At 30.0% G+C, this 25,725-nt stretch overlaps 2 protein-coding genes across 2 annotated transcripts in view; both read left to right on the top strand.

The window, feature by feature from the left end:
* LOC111625021 overlaps window positions 1-10,041 on the top strand; it is a 28,635-nt gene extending 18,594 nt beyond the window's left edge. Inside the window, exon 4 of the mRNA XM_023368028.1 lies at window positions 8,571-10,041. Within this exon, the coding sequence (XP_023223796.1) occupies window positions 8,571-8,708 (138 nt within the window). The 3' untranslated portion in view covers window positions 8,709-10,041. The remainder of the gene's footprint in view (window positions 1-8,570) is intronic.
* A 6,574-nt stretch (window positions 10,042-16,615) lies between these two features.
* The window catches only part of LOC111625020 (transmembrane protein 145-like), a 34,301-nt gene continuing 25,191 nt past the window's right edge, over window positions 16,616-25,725 (top strand). The window contains exon 1 of the mRNA XM_023368026.1: window positions 16,616-17,407. Within this exon, the coding sequence (XP_023223794.1) occupies window positions 16,935-17,407 (473 nt within the window). The 5' untranslated portion in view covers window positions 16,616-16,934. The remainder of the gene's footprint in view (window positions 17,408-25,725) is intronic.

Below are 25,725 nucleotides of genomic sequence, written 5' to 3'. Positions count from 1 at the left end.
AACAAAGTTAAAAATGACAAAATATATTCAAGAATAAATGAAAGAACAAATGGTCCATAAATGCTTTAGCATTATAATAAACTTTATTGACTTGTAAAAATTGATTTACATTTAATTTAAAATTAATATCCTGAAAGTTAGATAGAATACTTTTAATGTATTTCATTATTATATCAAGAAATATATAATAATTTCATTATTATATCAAGAAATATATAATAAAATTTCTAGAAATTAATAAATACATTTTATAAGAGACTAATTTTAATAGATTATTTAAGATTTAAAAATTATTTCTTATTGAAATATTGAGTAGTTTTTCTTAATCATTTGGTAAATGTTCACTTAGGTAAACTTGATGGTGGCACTTCTGGAATCACGACAACATGTCTTTTTTGAATTTTAATGTAGGTGTCGCTGTCAATGATTTTCAACAATTCTAATATCGTTAGGTTTTTAGATTATTTTTTTAAAATCAATTTGTAAACTTGTTCAGTGTTATTTTATTATTGTGTTTCAAAAATTTCTTTCTTGGAGTTTGTATATAATTTTTTTGGAGTTAATAATTAATATTTTTGTTTTTATTGTTGTAATGTTGGAATTACTTAAAGGTGAAAACTTTTTATGGCAAAAGTGGACCTCAAAGGATTTTTTTCATTATTTAGAGTTAGATTTTCCTGACATAGTTGTTGACAAAAGAATTTTGTCAGATATCAAGTTTGCCATAAAGTTCGGTTTACAACCTGTAGATGCAGATTGTATGAAATGCAGTGGTTGTTGTAAATTAATTTATAGAAAGGATCTTGATTCAATTTTTTTTCGATGTCACAAATGCAAGATGAGTAGTTTGCCATTTGATGGAACCTTTAAAGGTAAATTCAGGAAAATTTCATTGGGAATTATTTTTTCTTCATTTGACATCTAATTTGCATAGTGTGTGCGTTGAGTGTGACATGTTTGGCTTTGGGGATGAGTTATCATACAACTGTTGACTTGGCAGACTTCATAGGACATGTTATGATGATTACCTTGTATAATTTATCCCAAATTAAAATTGTTGGACCTGGAAAGATTATTGAAATTAATGAAACTATTGTGAGTAAAAGGAAAAACGAAAAAGGGAGGATTTTGAAAGTAATCAGGTGGGTTGTTGGTGGAATTTGTCGAGATGGTAATTCATGTTTTGTATGTAAAGTAAATGACAGGTCAGAAGAATCTAAAAATTGAGAGAGGAAAAGATGAAACATGTGTTAAAAGTATGGGAAAAGGTCAAGTAAGATAAAACAAGTTGTAGTTACTAAAGATTTTGAAGAATCATGTTCTAGTTTGAAGAAATTGAAGAAAAATATATAAAATTATGTTAATTGTGATTACAAAATTTTTTTTCTATACAATACAGTTTTGTTAGTATTTATGTTGTTTGCGTCTTGTTTGTGGACATAGCATTCACAAACAAGATAGTGATTGGAAGTGCTGCCATCAGGTTTATCTAAGTGATCATTTACCTATCATTCTTATAATCATTAATTAATAAGCAATTTAAAATTTGCTTTTTATTGATAATTTAATAGGCTCTTGTTAAAAGAAAATTCAGTTATAATTATTTGCTTTTTTTGGTCCTATATTTTAGTTAATTTTCTTAATAGCTATTTTTATTATAATTTTAAGGACATCAGACTTCAGTTTTTAATTGAAAACTGTGGTCTAACAAGCCCTTAAAATTTATAGGAAATTAAAAATAACTATTAAGAAGATTGAAAGTTCAATGTTGCTGCTTTTGCAGTGGAGCACTATTAATGTGTTTCACTTTTTTTTTTCTTTTTGTCTGTCTGAAAACATTCCAATTTCTTTCAATGATGAAATGTTTTGTTTATACAGTAAGACCCTGCTTAATGCTGCCTCACTTAACGCTGATTCAATATAACGCAGTCTACTTGATGCCTAAAAAAAATGCTCAAAATTTATACTGATTCAAATTAATGCAGTGTTTCATTGATTCATATATAATATGATTATTCCCAAACACATACCAATCAGAAAAAGGTGGCAATTTGTCATAGCACTGTACTTTTCTTAAATGTATGTTTGTTTTGTGGAATTTTGGAAAGAATATAACATTATGGATGCCATAGGAAATAGTGACTTGGCTTGGCAAGAATTAACTGATAAATGCATGAACAGAGTGTGGAAGAAATTATGGCTGAAGGTATTCAAGAATTCTCAACGAGAAGAGCCTATCACTGTATCGTTACGTTGACCAAATTGTCAACTTAATCGATACAGGAGATGTAATGTAGATGAGCAGGATATTGGGGAGTTACTGTAGGTTTCTGGTAAGAGCCTTACCAACGTTGACTACAAGAACTGGCAGAACAAGGAATTTCATGTAGAACTTGAAAATAGAGCCTCTGAAAACGAAGAACTCAAAAAACTTGCCACAGATTTCTTTTAGTAAAAGTTTGGTAATGATAACTGAAATTGTTGATCAAATTGTAGCGAATGATTTATATTTTGAAAGGAGTGCAAAAGCAAAACAAGGTGTTTTAGATGTGATCTTCTGTTACCGACATTTGCTTAAAGAGAGAAAAAAGCGACAAATGAAACTTCACAGCTTTATTGCAAAAAAACAAGATTTTCAGAAAAGTCAGTACTTTCATCACAAAAAATGAACTAATTAATATATTATTATACATTTCTGTGTGTATATGTTTATGTGTTATTTAACATATATTATTATACAAATTAATATAAAAATAACTTAAAATTAAAGTAAACTTTTTTTTGGTCATGCGTTCCTCTATCCCAGGGGTCGGCAACCTTTTGAGTCGGAAGAGCCAAAATTACAATTTACAAAATTTCAAAGTTTTTAAAGAGCCACAAAATTTTTTCTTGCCAACAATAAATAGTACTCGTATAAATAAAGTTTTTTGATAAAAAAAACTAATCTATTTATTCATAAGAAAAATATCTATTTATTCATATATAAGTAGTGTTTTTCACAACAAATTAGATAATAGAAACATCCGACGATGGCGTCATTCGAGAGCTTCCGACGAACTGACGACAGTGACGATGCATGTCATGGGGGAGGGGTACGGTGAAAAGCGAGTACAAGTGGCTGAGAGATAGAATTAGTGCCTAATCCTCGTTAATCGATTCAGAACAATTTAAAAAATTTTTTTTTGATAAAATAAATAATATTTGCGTATGGAACTAAAGAGCTGCAGCTTCACATCCAAAGAGCCGCGTGTGGCTCGCGAGCCACAGGTTGCCGACCCCTGCCCTATCCCTATTTACTCTATGTTAAAATGGTCTCGTTTAATGCTGTTTCGTTTAGCACTTTGTCATCTAGGAACACATCCCACGCGTTAAACAGGGTCTTACTGTACATCTAAATTCATAATGGGATTTTATTTATAAATCATTTCCCTTCTGATAAAGATATTGCAATATTTTTTTAGAAAATATACTGAGAATTTCTAAAAAACATTTTGTTCTATTTTTGCATTTCTTTTTGTTTTTGGAATTAAATGATGTAAAATTGATCCTACCAAGAGAGTTATCTCTCAATGAGTTGGGATTAGTTATAGATTTTTAACTAATGGTGGGTGAAGTGATTACAATATAGGGAAAATATACACATTTGTAGTATTCTGTAAGAGCAAAATTAAATTATAATATAATACTTGTTTCTATTTTGATATTTGTCTTGAAAAAGTTAAAATTACTTGGTACATGAATTCTACTACTAAACTACTGATCTTTACAACTTCAGAAAATGTGTGCAATAAAAAATTTTATCATTTCTTATAATAAATATAAAAAGTAAACATTGAAATATTGAAAGCTGTAATACAATTAGTTTGTCATAAAACTATTAGTTCTGCTATCTTCTGTTACATCTTGTATAACTGAAAAGACATATAATTGAAATTTAATTAGTGTTTTTGGTTTGATTTCTTAAGATTGTGTAAACAGTGCTCTGCTACATTTTAAGGATTAATTACAGATTAAATTTTTTATTGCAAAATAATTGTAAGATTTTCAGTAAAATAAACAATTGTAATTTTACTTGCAGAAAATTTAGACTTAAATTAAGTAGGAATGTATTAAATAAAATAACATATTTAAAATTTAGATTAATGTCATATTCAACATAAAAATATTAATCACATTACTAGCTACATTTCAGTTATCATATCATATACAGATATAATGTGACAATAGAAGGATTTTTTTCTATATATATTTAAAAAGTAACTTGTTAGTGATATTAATCAATACTACAGTAATGGATGATTGAGTAAGGAAATGACAATTATGTTGTCAGTTGGCCAAAATCTTATTTGTGGTTCCAGACCTCTGCACATTTTTTTTTTTTGTAATTTCTGTAATTTCTAACAACTTTTGTAAACAATATTAGCTTTGTGTTGTTTATGTTAATATATTACTGTATTCTCATGGATGGTTTGATATGTTGGTCTATCTGGGGAGACCATGAAATCAGATATTTTCTTATGATAAAAACAAGCATGCTGGTTTATCCTGGGGGAATGTCAGCATTCCAGTTTAAATGAGGTTATACATCCCTCTCCAGAGGGCATGTGGAAAAAGCAAATGAGTTATGTCACATGACATCTTTTAGGCATCAGTTTTTATTCTAAAATTGTGAAACTGTAGCATTACATCAAAAACTACAATTATATGTTTAATTCATGCATTTTGTCTTCTTTCTATTGATATAAAATATTTGTGGAATGCCAAAAGTGCTTTTTTTTAATGTTTATTTTATTGTAATTTGATCCAGAAATGCAAAAATAAAACATATCAAATTTCACAAACTTACTATAAATTATGGCAACTTATACTGATTAAGGTTCACTTTGTATGAAATTCAAGAGTAATGTGTTATCTTTCAAGGTCAGGGTAGATTGTCAGTGCACCCACACTGACTGACTACTACTACAGGAAATCCTCATTAATTCACACTGGTACACAACAACTAGGCAATTCACAATGGCCGAACATCATCTGGGCAACAGAAACTTAAAAATTTTTGCATGCTTAGCAAACATATGATTAAGACTTATGAGATATGAGTTAAGAGTTATTTCTAACGTAGGAAAAGGAAATGTTTTGGAACAATATACAATGGGTAATCGGTTAACAAACAGTTTGGACTACGAACAACTCGGATAACAAACATTTTCACAAAAGATTTTTTATGTTCAGATAAGGAATACCTGACAGAACAAACAAACACAAGAAGAAGCAATGGTGCATTTAAGATTGTAACAAGACTTTCACAGTTGTCTTTTTGCACTAGATTTCTATTCTCTGAATTTTTGTACGCTTTTCTGACCTTTTTATTTAAAAAAAATGATAATATTATGGGGTCTAAAAAGAGTGGATTGTCAAGAACTATGTTCACTATAGAAACTTGGCAAGAGATAATAGCCAAGATAGATGGGTAGATGATGTCTGGTGTTGCTAGGCAGTGTTGCTTCAACAGGTCTACAGTAGGCACAATCTTAGCTAAGAAAGATATAATCAAGAAGACTCAAGCAGATAAAGGAGTAATGAAAATCACATCTGAAAAACAATGATGCCATCCATGAAAAAATGGAGAGATTGTTTTTAGTTTGTTATTACATATAAATAAACAGATTAAGAAATTATATAATTTTTTATTTATTTTTTGGGATTTCCAGAACATATTAATTGGGTAGTGAACATTGTCTTTCAACGGATTGTTTGTTAATCGATTACCCACTGTACTGTAGCATTGTTAATTATTTGATGTCAAAAGCAGCTAACAAAGCACATCAAAGAAAAGATTTCTTTGAAAATAAATTCTTTTGAAAGAGTATTTATATTTTCTTGTTTTAACTTGTTTCTTAAAAAATAGTTTTTTACTAAAAAATAATCTATAGTGTGATTAAAAAAGCATTATAATCTAAAATTAGGAGAGCAATTAATAATAATATAAAAATAATCTACAAAAGTTGGCAGATGGCACTTAAAAATGAACTGTTTAAAATACCATTTTGTTCTGTAGGCATTTATAGTTAAATTTTGAATTTAAATTTCACTGAATGAGGCCAGTTTCACTTTATATTAATGTAGGATTACATTTATAGTTTCACAAGATTGTTGTTAAAAAGCATTTTAAACTGTTTGAATTTGTATGCTGGAGCTTTTGTTATATTGGCTTGTTAGAAAGGTAAGCTTCTGTGAATGTAAATAAATGAATATTAGAGAAACTCTAAAATTACATTGTAAAAATCATCTTTACAGCAAAACACTTATTATATTGTCAAATACTGATTAATCATAAATTTTCATCAGATTTTGTTATAACTTTGCCATTTTATGTAATTAATTAAATTTTACATGATAGCTGATAAAAAGAGTTTATTGGCAAGTATTTCTGATAAGTTTAAACAATCATTTTCAGGCACAAGAATGCAATATTCATAAAAAAAGAATATATACAAAAATATAGGTAACACCATTACACATTTCTAGATCTAAATATTTCAAGAATTGACAATTATTCATTTTAGAACTTTTCACATGTTTAGACTATACCTTTTAGTTATTCCAACAAATTTATTTCATCTGGTTTCATAAAAATATTGCAATTGCCACTTTTCATCCATACAGTTTATGTACTTCCATCTGCAAAGATTGAAAGACACAGTCTGAGTTTATGCTAATTCAGCTTTAATTCAAACTGATTACTCTTTAAGTGAAGTTTCATTCTATGTTGTGTTTTCTTTGCCTAACTTTTACAATTTTTACTAAATCAACAAGTTTGACTAACAAGTCTGATTCTTGCATTAGCTCTGTTTGCATAAAAAAAAAACCAATAACGGCTATCTTATCATCATCAACACCACCCTAACAAATCTTAGACTAAAATAGTAGAAATACAGATGATATAAGTTGTTAGAAAAATCATTGAGTTTTGGGAAACGGTTAGGATAAATATTATTTTCTTTATATAAAAATATCTTGTTCTTCATCTAGTAATGTATAATTAGGATATCTATTACATTCAAAGACAACTGTCAAAATTAGAATACAGGTAGCCCTCGGTTTATGCTGCAGTTCCGTTACTACAAAAGCCGGCACAAATCGAATCAGCATAAAATGAAACCATATTTGCAGTGAGGTATAAGGTTAGGTTCTACATAAGTGAAAAATAAGCAAATAATTTTATTTATTAGTACAATATAATACAAAATACATATAAATTTAATTCTTAAAATATATTTTATCAAAAAATAAAGTGAAATGTTTTTATTAAAAACTTTTAGTTTCGGATCTCTTACATTTTTCGGAAAAAGTATCCATCTTTAATTGTTTACATTTTTGTTTTCTTTCATTAAGAATTTCAGAATATGGTCAAATGGATGCGATGATGCTCCTTTTTACATTAGCACTTCGCTCCCAATAATTGTATAACTCACAAAGTTCATCTGTCAAACTTTCCATAGTTGAAAGGATATGCTTTAGATCGGCTGTTTTCATAATTCTTGGAGTTTCTTCTTTGTTGTTCTTCTGTAGCTCTATGTCTGGTCTGCAGCTCATTTAAATCTAACAGTTCGTGGAACATTCTCTATTGGTCTAGATCTGACCAATCCCAACAGCCCACAATTCTGCCACAACACTTCGTGTCATAGTGGACTCGTGGCTCACTAGGATTGGTCAAATCTGGACAAAATCTAGTCAAATCTAGCATAGGGAAAATCGGTAAATTACACAGCGAAACAGCGAATTTCGCAGCGGCATTATTGTGAATCAGTGTAAATTGAACCGGCATAAACCAAGGGCTATCTGTATTTGCATTTTTATCTAACATGATAATTGTAGTCTATAAGTCTGTTCCAACTGACTATCACCTTATTAGGCATAGTTTGATTTTTTAGATAAATTTTTATCTAAAAGTCTTATCTTATATTAATATAATAGAAAATATGATGGTTGAGTGTGCATGTGCCAGGGATAGAATCCAAATGGGCAATTGTTTTCTGTAAGGGTTTTTATTGTTAACAAGAGCTTAATTACATTAACTGTTGTTAAATTTTTATGTTATTTAAGTTTATTTATTTTAAGCAATTATTAGTGATAGAATTATTTTATTACACAAATTAAAAATTGTTTTCAAGATTTGATCTTGGATCTGTCTTTGTATATGTGGCTATGGGAGGGTCCATGGAGGTCTGTCTGGACCATACTTTTTAGGTATTCAAATCTTATTTCATTAAGAACTATATACATGTTTCTTTGAATCAGTTTGTATTTCTGTGCATCAATATTTAAAAAAAATTTAAAATATCACTACGTACAAAACTGTAAATATTAATTCCAAACACATCAAATACTTGGACCAACTTTAATATACTATCTTAAGTAAATTTTGGCTAAGCCATTAATTTTATATATAGTTTTTTTATTTCTTCCTCTTTAAACCTTAAAATAAGTCTGTTGCATTTTTAATTTATATATCACTTCTAAAGAAATTTTTAAAATAATTATTTATAAATAATTTTGTTTCCTTTCAGGTTGTTTTAGAAACAGAAATTACGAATAAGCCTGCACTTAGATTATATGAGAATTTGGGATTTGTTCGCGATAAACGTCTCTTCAGGTACTATCTAAATGGAGTAGATGCTCTCCGTCTGAAGTTATGGTTGCGATGAAGATATATTAAGAGTGTGTGTGTTGTGTGTATGGCATTCTCATTTCTTCTGGACTAAGCAGGATTCTTTTTCCTGTGCTTCAAACAGGATTGTTACAATTAAAATTTTAGAATTAGTACTTAAATCAAAATTCTAAATTTCATGGAAACTTCTTTATTTGAACATTTAAAAATATTATTTGATCTTTAAAGCTTACTTTACAAAAAAACTAAGAACAGTAAATTTATTGTATTTGTCATCACATATTAATATAAAAGATAAAAGAATATAATTATATTTTAGCAAGTGCTAAACAAATGAATTCGATTATAGTCATATAAATTTAATCATATCATGTTGATGACAAATACATTGTGTTATTCATGAAAAAAATGTAAATGAAAATTTATTTAAATGTTGTAATTTTGGTTAAAGCCATATGTGATATTAATATTTTAGCCACTAAAATTTTGCTTCAGATAAAATTAGCCCATAACATAATGTGTAATTTACATGTAAAAAGTCTGTACATTATATGTGGGATTTATTACTGTTTATGTGAACAGTCTGAGAAGTAAACAGTTTTATCAATGTGAGAAATTGCTTAGAAGTGCAATAGCATGAATAAAAAATACATTTCAACCAAATGAGATAGTTGTTCATTTTAATCTTATATACTGTTAAGAATTTCTGAAATTGTTTACTTTGTATGTTAAAAAAATTTCTTAAAATTGTATTTTAGTGTTAGAAATTTTCCAATAGAAATCTCCTTTCTGTATTGAAACTATAAAATTATCTAAATTTTTATTTGAACATTATATAAAAACTGTTATTAGTATGAATTTGAGTGGTATAGTTTATAAAGCTGATCCAAAATTGTTTATGGATTTTAGAAAAATTATGAGCAACTGTGAAAATGTGATCTAAAGTTATCCTGAACTAAACTCTTTTTATTCTTGACATTATATAAAAATGAAAACTTTATCTAAATAGATTTTTTTTAGATGGACATGAATAACAATTTACAAATTATTCTAAGTTGAAATACTGAAATTATATTATGATAATAGAATCCTATCCTCCATTTTATTGTCATTTTTATCCACAGTTTAATTCATTGCTTTAAGTGTTTGTGAACAATTGCCAAGATCTATTACCAAATACAGTCATGCTGATTTAAATTTCCTTAAAATATATGCAGAAAATATTTGTTGAGCAGCTTCCAGTGTTTGTTACTTTCTGATAAATTCTTAAAAAAAATTTGAAATACAAAATGTTTAAAAGTTTACATAAAAAATAATTGTAAAAATTAATCTTTCAGATAATTATGTAATAAAGGAGTGTGTTTTATTTACATTTGACTTCAATTTTATGAAATATAGTTACATACATTAACTGAAATAATAATAGTTGAAAAATCCTATTCAAACAATTATGTCAGTGATGGCAAACTGTGACCCCATGTGACAATTTCTAGGTCCCTATATTGAATGTTTTGAAAGTATTAAGTTTTTTTTAAAATTACAAAAATATATTTGATAGAGTTCAAAACTGCTTAAGTAGTGTGAAAGTAGAGTCCTAAGGCTGTTGTGAAAAGTCTTAAAGGTCACTATAAACTCTTAGAAAAATTATCATTAAATAAACAACAGAAGATTTCTCAAATAAAATATATATATTTTGGGCTGCAATTTGAAAAAAAATTGTAGACCTATAAATTCCCACTTTAGTCTGTATGTCTTTATTTGGTCTTTAGAATAGAATTAGATGAAAGATGAGACCAGATATGGAAACCTTAAAGGCAGGAGGTCACACTTAACAATACACAAATTTATGATGCAAACTGGAAGTTTATTTCAATTCAAAAATTTTCTCCTAAAAGGTGTTATATAGATGACTGGCACGACTCTATTGTTAAAGGGAAAGTATGATGTACAGGAGCAAGCTGCTACTAATTTGAGGTGGAGAGCATATATTTTAAATAAAATTAAAAATTGCAGGCTGACATTGTGGCGATGTCACAATAAATAATTGCTCATTACACATCAAATGATCATTTGCTTCTTTCCATTATAATCACATTATTATTATCTTTACACTTGCATAATTTATTGTTATTTTTCTGATAGATTAAAATTTGGAAGCATCATTTTGTTATTTTATAATTATTCAAATTAAATATTTGGCCCACTCTTGGAAAAAGGTTTGCCAACACTGAACTGTTAATATATTTATTCCATACATACATCTTATGTAACTACTTTGTTATTAATATATCTTCAATGCTTTCAGAATGAAAAGGGCACAAGGGACTTTTGACACATCCTGTACATATTACCATTTAATTAAAATATTCTGTAGTAGTAATTACAATAATATGCTTGTTCAAACTTCTCTCAATTAAACATAAATAGATAAAACCAAATTATATGTGACTTCATAAAATGAAGTCATCTAGTCAGCCATGCCGTAAGGGTCTACCTACATCATGGAGGTCTATTTATTTGATTTTGATTTAAATTCATATAATTTTTCATGGATAATACAACTCCAAGTTTGTAAGGTTTGAAAATTGATTTAAAAGTATGGGCAATTGATCAGATGAAAAACTTGACAGATATGAAAATCACTACGAAGATTCTTGGGCATGGTAAACTTTGGCCAAATTTATGTCCAAACATTCACAGTTGACAGCACTATTTTACCAGCTCATTTCTAATAATGTTGAATGGCACTGGTATTATGAACACAATAAAGCAGTACAGAAGATCAAGGAACCCTTGAAAACAGCACTATATATCAATATATCTATCGACTGTCCTTACCACCACGAGATGGTTCATGCAATGAATCCAGCCGATATTAAGCCACATGCTGACTTCTGCAGATAGTCTCTAGACCCTTGTGTGAATTTTCCCAATTTCCTACAGCTAATTTCATTCGATGGCTGAATGGCTGAGCTTTCAAGGTGGCAGACTACCGCTCTAGGGTATCTGGGATCAAATCTGGACGGGTCGAAAAATCCCTAGAAATTTTTCAGGAGTTGGTCTGTCCAGATATGTCGGTCCCCATCCCTCACCACCCAGCTGCCTCATTGTGAGCCTGGCCAAACCCATAATGGACTTGCTAATGAAGGCCCTCTTAGTGCCCACAGGGCGGGAAGAGTTTAAAAAAAGTTAAGTTTGTTCACAGATGAAGACAAATTCCCAGGGAAGAGCTCTCAACTCTTGAAACAGTCACATTTAGGTTGAAGAATGACCGTATGCTAAACATTTCTATAGATTCCAGGAAAGGTTCGGCATCATTGTTGGGCAAGTATCATTGCTGGTTGTTTGATTGGGCCATACTTGTGAGGATCGAGGCGCAATTTTTCGTAAAATTAAGAAAAATCTTAAGCCTATTTTTTCATTGCGATTGTGAAGAAAACATCGCACAGGAAACATATTGAATATCACTCATACTATCAACAACTGGCTGAGAAATACAACATCCAAGTACTAAACGATAAGAAACTCAGTGTTAAAAAAGGAGAAAGTCGATTATCAACTTGGGAATAGAAGGAATCAATTACGGCTCAACCTCCACAAAAACAGAGAACCATATCTCTCTCTGAGGCATTTCTGTAAACTCTCAAAAGCGAATAGATAATTACGGTCCCTATAATTACGATTCCTATAAAACTACGAAAAAATATACGTATTTTGGAAATGTTGAGTTGGATTAGTGTAGAATCGATTAATTTTATGGAAGAAAACCTTTCAATCAGCCATAGTCCGTAAACTTGACACGTGTCGGGTTGTGATTGGAACGACTTGTAAGAAATCGGATTCCTAATAAATTGGAACGTATCTATATCTTATAGGGGGGTCGACTGTACCGCATTTCTGCGTATCTTTAGATTTAGACGTTTATATTAAACTTATATTTTTATTTGATATCCTGGCTACCTGTCTCTATCAAGCGTTCGACACTTATTGACTTACTCAGCGACCTCCCCACTCCACCAATAGCCCTCCTAGCCATCCAACAGACAGAGATCGGGTTTTACCAACCCGTGCCGATTAAGTGGTCATTAGGGATCATCCCTTTGGCCCTCGGCTAATCTCACACTTTCTTCCATCCCACCTAACAGGTTACAAGTACTTGCTTGGCCTTTCTATAAGAACTACTGCCCGAGTTATTGGAAGATGTGTCATTGACCATTTGGCAACAAATGTGGTTTCAACACAATGACCTACCACCACACTTTGAAAACGTCGTCCGTGATCATCTCTACCCAACATTTGAGAGATGGCCCAATATCTTTGCTTCCACAATCACCGGATTTAACACCACTAGACTTTTTCCTTTGGGGCCTTATAAAGAATCTTATTTGCGAGATCCCTATAAAGTCGGAGAAAGATCTGCTTGTACAAATTATGGTCGAAGCACACAAAATTCAAAACACGGGTACTTTTGAGCAAATGTACCAGAACAGGCTTCTCAGATAGGTCAGCCGGATGACCAAGCTGTGTAGGTGGCAGACTACCATTCTGGGGGACCCATGATCGAAACCAGACTGGGTTGAAAAATCTCCAGAAATTTTTTTGGGGGTGATCCGACCGGATATGTCGGCCCCCGTCTTCATCACCCGGCCGCCCCATTGTGGGCCTGACTGAACCCATAATAGACTTGCTAAAAGAGACTTTCTTAGTGCCCACAGTGTGGAGAGAGTACAAAAAAAAGAAGAAAAAGAAAAAAGGCCTCTCAGATATAATGAAAAGTATGTAATATTTACTAAAGGATAAAAGTTAAAGATAAATCTACTTACGATTGTTCGCAGAACATTTCAATTTAAATAAAATAAAACATGAATTTGTCCTCATTTGTACGAAAATCCAGAAGTAACGTCACTGAACTTAAACGCTGTAACTCCTTAATAAAGGTTATACAGTATTCGAAAAATGTTACTGAACATTTTTATCTTAGGTTTTTCGTAAGGAACCTATCCTGTAAGTTTGTAACGGAAATTTCGCAATACTGTATAAGCTGACGTATTATACCTTGCATAAAAAATTTTCAAAACAATAACGGCAGTATATACAGTAGAGTTTCGGATTCCCGTCGTAAGTCTATAGTTTATGGGAAAAATTCCAATCGAATTCTATTAATTATTTCTGTGATTTTTTGTTAAATACAGTAATGTTGTGTGTAGTAACTATCTTAACAGTGGCACAATTAACAATGTAACAATTATTGCTGTATGTAATTAAGGAAGTTTTAGAACAAAGGTAAGAATTGACTGCTTATGCAGAATGACGCGTCCTTTAATTTATTTAATGCCCATAATCTAACAAGTTTGCAAGCCGTCGCCTCGCTTCAGTGGGGGACGAAGTTCTCCTAGTAGTACATTGTATCATATACGTATATATATATATATATATATATTTTAACTCTTTCCGACCTGTGGGCACTTAGAGGGCCTCTTTTAGCAAACCCATCATGGGTTTGGCCAGGGCCACAATGGGGTGGCCTGGGCCTGGGTGGGGGTGGCCTGGGCCTGGGTGGTGAGGGGCGGAGCCCGACATATCCGGACGGACCATCCCCGAAAGCTTCGTGGGGTTTTTTCGAACCAGTTTGGATTCGAGCCCAGGTACTCCACAGCGAGGTTGCCACCTTAGCCGCTCGACCATCCGGCCTTCCCATATACGTATATAATAAAGCTATATAAATAAAAATGTAAATGTTCGTTTGTTCAAAATCTTAAATCTTCGAAAGTTCTTAACCAATTGTTTTGAAATTTTGACAGAACATTGCATTCGAATACGTGCGTGTTTTTATATTATATAGATGTCGAAATTCCCCCCGCGGGGAAGAGAGACAGGATTAAGGCTGACTGTGAAGAACTCCGCTTCTATTATACTATTTTAGATGCGGTTTTTTGCGTTTTGATTGCGTTTTAATAGGGTACGTCAAGAGAATGTACACTAAGAAGGGATTTCTTCGAATTTCCCTCCCGCGTGGAGTTTTATATAGATACATTTTGAGCCACAGCAACGCGTGGCATGTACAGCTAGTATTATATAAAAAGTTAATTATCTATAAAAGTTTCTTAATTCCTCTGTAGACTTTTTTCCTAAAAGTATATTTGATATCCTCCCGCGTGGAGTTTTATAGTCTAAGTTTTATATAGATACATTTTGAGCCACAGCAACGCGTGGCATGTACAGCTAGTATTATATAAAAAGTTAATTATCTATAAAAATTACAAAAATAAATAATTCCTTATAGCCTATAGAATGATTTTGGCATGCGACTTAGATTTACAAGAACTTTGAAATTTGACTTTCTGGTACCAAAGAGCAGAATATCTCGTATATCTATCACATTTTGAGACAAAATTCCTTACGCGGCAATTAAAAAAGATTAATTTTTTATAATTTAATCAGAAATTTAAAGCCTGTATTGATATTCTCATACGCGTACGGCAACGTTAAAATGAAAGAAAATGTTAATGTTGGAGAGTGGACAATTTCTAAAAGAACCACACAAGTTAACTTGGGATTTCTAGTAAATTCATTTTTGTGAAGACAATGTATTAAAGGTGCTCATATTATCTGAAAAAGGCGGAGATTTTCTACAATTGCCTCCAAAGGCAAATTCTCAGCCCGAAAGGTGAAGAGTTGACAACTATGAAATTGTTTTATCATATTTGTTTTATTATTATTATTATTATTATTCCACTCAAAAAATTCAATAAGCTTTTCATCTGCCCTTTGCAAGGCTTTAAAATTTTGCAACCCTGTAAGGTTGCAAAAATAAAACCATGCAAAGGGCAGATGAAAACCTTAGTTATGACACCACTGGTTTTACAATATTTATCTGCGACGGTATTAAATATTAAACAAAAATGGCGTTACAAGCGTAAGGCTATAAGTTTGACAATGGCGTTTGGAACGTCGAGCATCCAAACGCCATTGTCAACTTCTAGGCTTACGCTGAACACGTTTTTTCGTTGTAAACTTAGGCCGCAACCTCGCTAAAAAGTAGATTTTATACTTTTGAAGAATACAATTTTTGATTTAATTAAAGAACACTTAGTCCATTGATTTCGTAATTGAAATTATACGCTAGTCATTTAAGAAATTAAAACATTAAATTCTTGGTTCGAATAATTTATAATTTACAAATATCTTTTAATAGATAAAGTTCTTTGCTTGAACTATGATCTTTAAAGTATAAAATTAATTTATTCTCTCTCTAAAAAGAACACGATTTTTTTGTTTTTTGGATCTATCTATGACCTTGACCACGTGAAACAGTGCCAAATGTTTCACGTAAGACATTTATGCTTACATAATCATCATTTAAGATGCAGTCGACCCTCCTTTAACACTGTTGATTATTCCGTTTTATATGAATTCCATGTTGTACGAGTCACTTAGATTTTACAAATACGTGAGCCGTTCACAGCCCGGCACACGTATTTATAAAATCTAAGCGACTCGTACAACATGGAATTCATATAAAATGGAATAATCAACAGTGTTATAGGAGGGTCGACTGTATTGTTTCCATCCAATTAAACTTTAAAACTACGAAGTTTTAAGTACCGACAATCATTAATAATCCAAATACTCTTTTTTTTTGTAATAAATTCGTAATTTTAAAGAGGAAAATATTTAAATCATTTCTTATTTTCATGCTCTAAATAACAGTTCAAACTGCATTTCTGAGAAAATTTCGAAACAAGGTTAAAAAAAGATATTGCAATATCAAACAAAAATGTCAATAAATATAAAAGTAATTTTTCAACATGTATAAATATTTTATTTAAAGTTTTAATTTATTACGAATTATTAATAATTATTAATTTCTTTATTATATTTTAAATGGATAAAAAATTGTTTCGCTTATCTCATTAACTTTCCCAATCAACGTCGCTATGTGTGACGACAAGATTACGTCAGCCGGCAATTAAGTTCATCAATTTCATATTAAATTTTTTAAATAAAAATAATATCATTGGCTGATACGAAAACGTCGACATTTAATTAACCAATGAAATTAAACATAAGAAAAAATGATTTGTTTTACTTTTTCCTTAGTACGTACTGTGTGTCGGAGAGTAGCATCTAGTACAGCTGATTACTCCAACGCCGGTAAATTAATCTTATCATAAAAAAAGTGGCAGATGGTAAGGTGAAATATTATAAAAAATCTATTTATTCTAAGATAATATAAAAAGTGTGATGTACGGTAAATTTAGCAATGAATTTGTATCTCTTCCTATTTATCGTTCAATTGTACCCTATTTTGGGTCTGCATTTAAATGGAAATTTTCATACCGATCAGTTCTTTCGATTTTTGGCTAAGTTCGGTTTTCAAAAGACAGACATACACGACAGAATAAATACACTGGGCTTTATATACGGAAATATTACAACCGAAATACAGAATGCCAGCAATATACATAAAGCAACTTTTGTGGTTGTGGATAGAGAATATTTCCTGGAGTTTTACCAAAAGAGAAATTTGCCCAATAAATCTATTGCCTGTCGAGATATGTTTCGCAAGATAGACACCATTGCCTATGATAGTTATTGTAACGAAGACGGCACCCAAGATTTTCTGCGGAAAGTACCTTGCCCGACTAATAAACTGTGCGACGACGAGGATACGCCCGAAAGAGTTGTTTCCGGATATCAGTTTACTTATGCCGTGCAGGATAATAATCAGGCGAGGTATGAAACAATATTCAATAATGAGTTAACGTTATACTTTATTTATAATTTTAATCCAGAAAAATATTGATTGCTTTCAATTGACATTTGTATATAACTATAAATAGTTCAAAATTTTATTAATACATAGTTAAGGCATGCTATTATTAATAAGATTTTGATATATTTTTTAATATAAAATTTTAAGTTAAGTGAAGTATTATATTTTGATAATATTTGTAGTTTATATTTGTCATTGTATATATAATGATAAACATATTTTGCTTACTTTTCCAGGGGATGTATGTGTTATAAATGTTCCCTGCTTTTTTGAGAATCCTGCTTCGGGTTGTTTGTTTGCTTATATGAATTTTGTTTTCGATCTTCGGAGGAGATTCTGTTTTAGATTTGTCAAACTGTTTTGTCAGTGTATAAAATACTCATTAGAATGTTAACATTTTCACATAAAATAAATCTTGTAACAGTTTGACATTAATTTTTATTAAAATATTTCTGGAATAATTAACACATGCTCTTAATTTTAATAGAATATAAGGATAAAACTTTTGAAATGTTAAGCTTTTAAAATAAGACTTTCAAATATAACACTTTAAAAGCATTATATTTTTTTTATTAAAATCAAAGATAAAAATATTATTATTGAGATTCATTGCTTAATTGCTAATTAATCTTAAAACTAACTACTATGTAGCCAGATGCAGAGTATTAAATAACTTTTTGTAGAAATTACAAGGTTTGTATCTCATCAGTGTGAATATTAAGTGATAGTTCTATATGAATTTAGTTTGCTTATGTGTTGCAAATGTTTTAAATTACTATGCATTTGAATATAGGATTGTTCTTGCACAGTCTCATTCTTTATGTAAAATTTTGAGAGTAACAATATTGATAGAAAGCACAATTTGAGCTATGATTTCTGTCTGTTTGTCACTTGTATGTTTTGATATTATAATCTAGGAATATTATCATTGGAAGAGAGAATTTTGTTTACTTTTAATACTTGCCACTGATTCCTCATTTTAATGCATGCATTTATATATCTGACAGGTTTGTAATATGTGTGATCTTTTGAGTTGTCCATATTAAGAATAGCTATTAATGGAATATATAATTTTGTTCTATATCAATTAATAAAGTGTCGGACATAACACAATAATTATCTATAAAAGTTTCTTAATTCCTCTGTAGACTTTTTTCCTAAAAGTATATTTGATATAATATGGATTTGTCTAATATTAAAAGTTTAAATTTACAAATATGAAATTTGAATATTCAACTTTGTTTATATTCTATGGTAATTGAGTGCATTTAGTCTTGAAGAAGTGAAATTTGAAATTAATAAAAGAACTTAATTTCACAAAATATTTTATATGCAAATTGTTTTATAGGTATACTTAGTAATAGTTACTGTTTTTTCCTTATCCTCAGGATAAGGAAAAAACAGTAACTATTACTATAATTAATTAATTATAAAAGAAAAAAAAATAACTTTAGTATGGCCAATACTAAAGTTATTTTGGTTGAAGTTTACCTTGGTAGTACAATGGTGGTGCTTCGGTTAGGTTACATTAGGTGTGCCTACTGCCCTTGAACCCAGCAAACAGAAAAAAAGGAAACGTTTACTAAAAATGTAATTAACCTAACCTAACCGAAGTGTGGCTCTTGGGACTACCAAGGTAAACTTAAACCATTATTTTTCTGGCATTATAAAGTTTTAATTTGTTTCCGAATACAAAATCATCCGGTAATTTATTATTCTTGATAATGCAGCACCACTTGGGTCTTGTGGATTCCAGATTAACAAACTTCTATTGTAGTTTAAATTACTGAGTTTTGGAATGATAGAAAAGGTATATAGAGAATATAATGTAAGTGTTATAAAAAAAATTATAATTCATAAATGTAAATTACAAACTTGTATTCAAAGATGATATTCTAGAAACCAACTCTCACTTTTTTATATGAAAGCAACTTTATTGGATCGTTTTCTCTTCCTCAATATATATGAAAAAATTCTCTAAATGTATTATTTTTATTCTCCATTTATACATATCATATACAGTAGATCCCCCTATAAGACGGTAGATACGTACCGTTCTTTATGAATCAATTTTGTAGGAATCATAGTTTACGGACTACGGCTGTTTGAAAGGTTTTCTTTCATAAAATTAATCGATTCTAGACTAATTCGACTCAACATTTCCAAAACACGTATATTTTTTTGAAAATAATCCATATAAACTACGCTATAAACAAAAAATTGTAGGATTGCTTACCGAGTGTGTACCGTTCGACTACGCCCGTTGCTAAAGCTTGGTTTCGTCGTGGAACAGCGCTCAAACCGCGGCCGCGATTTCTGATATTATTTTTCTGCGAAAACTTTGTTGACCTTTGGAGACATCCTTAATATAAATAATTTTTATGGCCGTTAAATAAGAAATGTTTCTTTCACAAGAAATGTATAAAATTACAGTACTGGACAGACGATAGGTCGCCTAACTCGCCGTAGCGTGACGCTAGACGGCGAAAAATATATATTTAATTATAATAAAGTTACAATAAATTAAGTTAATATATAATTATATATACAGTACCTAATTTATATATAATTAATATATAATTATATGTACAGTACCTAATTTATATATAAATATATGAACAGACGATACTAAACTCAATTTATCTGCCTAAACGTCCGTAGCGTGGCGCTACGGGCGGCGGGAAAGTAGTTCGGCTGCCCGATGACATTTTACGTATTATAGGAGTTATTTTTACCGTTGTTTACGGATACTGCCACAATATTTATAGGAATCATAACTATAGGAAACAGTTTTATAGGGGGATCTACTGTATTCTTTTTCAGGATTTTTTGTAGTTTTCATATCTATAGTACAGTCATTTTCAGAGAAATGTAAATAAACAGTTATTATATGGGCTGTTTATTTTGAAAGTGGTATAAGTCCATTTTTGGAAAAAATTGCCAATAATTATGAAAGTGGTGTAAGTCCATTTCAGCCCAGAAAGAATATATTAGTTTAGTTAAATTCACATAGAAGTCTTTATGTAATCAACTTACATATTTCTAAAGTCATAGAAACATTGTCAAACTTAGTACACTATATTTTTTGAATCGACTAAAATGCAAACATTTAAATATTTTGAAAGAAGAAAAAATGGACTTGCACCACTTTCAAAATAAACAGTCCATATCTATATATTAACTTTTGTTTTGTTTGGTTTTCTAGCTTTATATCTGTTTCTCTGATGTAAACTTTAGTTTTTCTGCATGTAATAGATTACTTCAAATTATTTCAATAGGTCTTTTTCTTTTCAATTATCTTTCTTATATTTCAACAGTTTAATACCTTGTGTGCTGAGATTATATTATATCTTTAAGGATTTTTTTTTCTCAAACTACCCTTTTATATATGGAAATTTTACATACAGTGGAAACTTGAATATATGAATGTGATGGGACCAAGGGTCAGTCAGATAAACAAGATTTCAGGGAATCCAGAAACTTGTTTGTTTCTATGGTCTGGGTACATCAAGCATTATGTATTTAAAGTTATGTATGTATAAACTATAATTTTTCATATGTGCTATATGTAAATTTTATATTAAATTACTAAGTCATCTGTTTCATTTTAGAACTGCAAAACTAGGTCATATATGACCTAGTTTTGCAGTTCTAAAATTGTTGAACAAATGTAGTTATAAAGCATTTAGATAATTAAAAATATGTCACTCCATTTCAATCTGTTGCTTCCCTTTATACCTGGCACATTTAGTAATTGAGTTTTTTTCAAACATTTTTACCACAGTTTTGACAGGTGAATTTTGTTCAATTATTCTTATCTTCTACAAAAGTCATCTGTCTGCTTAGCCAATTGTTTGGACTCACTGTCCTAATTATCTTCTACAATCTTCCTATTTTCTTACTTAGAATCAATGTCATAATCACTCTCTTACAACTTTTTTCTTTTTTCCTATCAGTTTTTTGACAACTTGTTCTAAAGCACCATTCAACTGTTTCTGAGTCAAAGTTGTATAAAAGCAAGAAACATCATGAAAATTTAGCCATCTCAAAAGCTGTTGGTATATTTTCAAACTAATATAAGTCTAAAAATTTATTGAAACCTATGACATTGTTAAATAAAGATATATATGCAATAAATATGCAAAATGTAAGCAACTCTTTCAAATACATTTAAAAAATGAATAAAAAAGTAAGCACAAATTATATTTATATCACGAGGCATGTAGTGACAAGTACGTCACAGATAGAGTATCTCCTAATTCAAAGCTAAAAAACAACAAAATGGATAAACACAGAAAACCATTTGATATGTAAATGGTGTCATATGGTATGAATGCAGAATATTGAAGACCAAAACTGCAATATTTATGTACAATGTTCTTACACAATAAATTATTGAAATTTTGTGGCAATTTGCTGTGGGCATGTCCTCCAAAGGGTTAAATTCCTTTTGGAATGCAAACTGAACTGGGTATTTCCTATGTCTATATACAGAATTAAACTACCCAGTAAATGTACTTTTTATTTTACAAATATTTTCTATATTTTCAAATTCATTATATACTGTATTATACAAATATCATCTAAAAATCTAGTTAAAAATATAATTCCAGTTTGTTGGTTTAATTGATAGTTTAAATGTTTCATTCTTAGCTCTGCTAGTTTTGATCCAATAATTGTTTCCATAGATGTGTACAATAATCATTATTTAATTTAATTGAATTTTGTAATGGAAGTAACTAACAACACTAGAATATCTTCAAAACCAGCAAATTGCTTAATAATCAAATGTTTTTGACCTTAGAAGACCTTCATCAGGCAAGCAAACATTCAGAACTGAAAACAAATTTGAATAAACTGTTTTGAATACTGTTTGAAAGTATCCAAAACAGTTTGTTTAAATATTTGAAGGTGTTTTGTTGTATTTTATACTGTACTATCAGTTTATGTGGATTTGATTAGTGGAAGTAACTAATTATAATTTCTGATTCTATTTTCTGAAAGTAGTGATTTTTCTATAAGATTAAAGTTATGGAGGTATGCCTATCTTACAATATGTAGGCTTTCAACTTTTTATAAGTTTTAGTTATCTTTGATGAATTAATTACAAAATAAAGATATAATGCTTTTGACTATAAGGGAGAAAAGAAATTGCAATGTATTTACAGAAGATTAGATGATATATGAAGGAAATTTTTAAGGTTTAAGGTGTTGAAGTATGCATAATTTTATATTGAATTTTATAATGAATTTATTGTTAAAATCTCTGTTTTTTTTTTTTTTTTGTCAATACTAATAACTGAAGATAAGTGGATAAAATGAATTCCTGAAATGTATGTTGTGTATTGTGGAAGAAAAATTTTCTGATTGTGCTTTCATATAAAAAAGTGAGAGTTGGTTTTTAGAATGGTATCTTTTGAATTCTGGTCTGAAATTGTAATGGGCTACCCATAAACTATGTATTTTTCTTGAAATAATTTACTCTTCCTCTCCCCTTTTCTCAATTTGTCCAAGTTTTCATAACTCCCTCTCCTTTTTGGATGTCCAACAAAACTCAAACTCCCTTAAAACCTTTATAACTTTATGAATGATAGAAATCTCAAATAGAAATGAAACATGAGAAATTTTGAAATATAATGAAAGGCATAAACTGTGTAAAATTTAATGAAATAAAATGGATATCCACTGAAGTTCAACGACATCCTCCCTTCCAGTGTGCACGTCATTTATAAACAGCCTGTAATTGATGATAATGTACTGTACCAATGTTCAAAAGTACCAACTTTACATTTAGTTTAATAAATCTTTCTTGTTGACAATCTTTCTTATGAATAAAGTTAACTTACAAAAAAGTAAAATTTTTAATTGTGTCATTGTCCAAAAAGAGAAAAAAATTGCTTATTCACTTTCAGGAGTTTGATTACTTATTGGGATGTTAAAGAGCTGAAAAACATTTAATCCTATCATCATATTTAAATCAAATAGAATAGAATATAATGTAGAAATAGCTTTTTTTTCATAGATTGCATTCTGTTCTGTTTGATCTAGATATGGACAATTTAAAATTTCAAAGTAGTTGATTCTAATAAATAAATGGAGTTTTGGAAGTGAATAAGTGGAATTCCACTTCTCTGGAGATAAAATGGAATTAAGTATGTCTCAGCAACCACTCAAATATATATATAATGATAAAAAACATTTAAATATTCTATTCTAACTGTAGAAAAATTTTTTGGCTTTGTTAAAACTTCTTTTTCTTAAATATCAACATCCCGAAACCCAATGTATTGATACTAAGCCAAATGATTGCCATAATTAATTGGGCTATTATTATGCTATAATTAATAAATTAGAAATTAAGTCCATTGGTACTAGAGGTAGATGTTAGGTGCCATCTCTTATCTAAATTAATAATTAAAGTAATTTAAAAATTTATTAAATAAGTTAGAACATCTTGGAAGAAAAGAACTAGCCTGGAGCTTTTTTTAAATAAGCACTGCAATAAAATAAAACCAATATCCAGCATGAAACTATAAAAATCTACATAAAAACACACATTTCCTTATTTTGATAATTATTTGATTGTCTAAATAACATGATTTCCCAAAGTTTTATTATTACAATACTCAGTTTAAGAGGGAAAAAAGCTTTCTTCAATTATATATCAGTAAATGATGTAAACTTGTAAGAAAATTAGGACTAAGCACATTAATAGGAAATAATTTATTATCTATGACTATTCCATTTACATGACATTCCATCCATATTTCATTTACATTATTTAGATATAATGATAGTAAATGTTAGGCAGATGAGTCTTAGTATTGCTGGATCTTGTATTTGAAATGTATTCATTGTTTATGATGATCTTCCCACATTTTCATACATTAATAATTTGTTTTTTGGCTAAAACATTAAAAAAGTTGAAGTTTTTATGCTTATTAATATTAATTGATATTATATTATTCGTATTAATGAAAAAAATTTCATATAAATAACTAAAACTCAATATTTTATATATAAGAGCAATTATTTCTTGTGACATAGTCACAATGCTGGGCTGCAATTTTTAATTATATTTTTAATTTATTTAATTCAAAATATATGCTCTTCACACCACATTAGTAGTGGCTTGCCCCTGTACATCATACTTTTCTACTAGATGACTGGCACAACTCCATTGCTATCTAACTATTCAGGGGAAAACTTTTGAATTGAAATAACATGACTTCTGGTTTGCATTGGAAGTTCATATATAGTTAAGTGGTGCTCCTGCCCTAATCTTCTTCATATCTGGTCTTGTCTTTCATCTATCTATCTGTTTGTCTGTCCTTAATCTTGAGATTAAGGACAGACAAACAGATGACAGTGGGAATTTATAGATCTACAATTTTTTCAAATTGCAGCCAACAAGTACCCTCCAGTAACTGAGTGGATAAAACCACTGAATAGCGGTAGTTGGTTGTGGATTTGCATCTGGCCATAGGACTGGCCGTGTGCAGTTTTCTGGGTTTCTTCCAGCGGTGTAGTTAGGGTTATCCAGGCCCAGTGTGGAACCAGATTTGTGAGCCCCTGTAAACAGACTAAAATATTTTTGTGAAGTGGTTTATATAGTGTATAACTAGATTAGAATTGAGTTGATATTTTCCTGTGTAATAGGGGCCCCAGCAGCTCGAGCAGCCAAATGCCAAATTTTGCTTTGTTCTGATTGCCATAAAAAATTTTTTGGTTTTTTTTTCCTGTGATTTTGGGGCTCCCATGGGCCTATCGCTTTCCAGGGGCCCAGTGCAGACTGCACCTACAGCACCTCCCTAAAAACCTAGCTACGCCACTGGTTTCTTTGCATAAATAGGGGTCAGCTTTATATAAAAGTCTTTCTAGGATGTATTCTCCTTGGCAGATTGCTCATGTGTTGTATTGCCATAACCAAACACCAAACCAATTTTAATACATTTATAGAAAACACTATATTTACGAGGACATGCTTAATTACTAAGAAACCTAGACATTCCCTCCCCTCATTTCATCTCCCTAATTAACTCAAACCATTGCCCAAACTTCTTTCACTGATACTGTTTTAAGATGCTCTAACGTTCAGCCAAATTAATGTATGTGCAACAATTTTAAGGCACAAAGTAGAGCTGGAAGTCTTTTTCTGTGCCAATGATTATTTTTTCCTATTTATTATCATGGTGACATTGCTTTATTCAAAATTTCCTATAGTTGTCTGTATAATGTGCACTTTATTCACATGTTAAGTCTTAGAAATAGATATAAA

The sequence above is a fragment of the Centruroides sculpturatus genome, unplaced genomic scaffold (genome assembly GCF_000671375.1).
Source record: "Centruroides sculpturatus isolate CEXI.00-Female unplaced genomic scaffold, Cexi_2.0 scaffold40, whole genome shotgun sequence".
Taxonomy (NCBI): Eukaryota; Metazoa; Arthropoda; class Arachnida; order Scorpiones; family Buthidae; genus Centruroides; species Centruroides sculpturatus.
The sequence above is the reverse complement of the archived record's forward strand: the minus strand, read 5'-3'. Positions and strand labels throughout refer to the sequence as shown.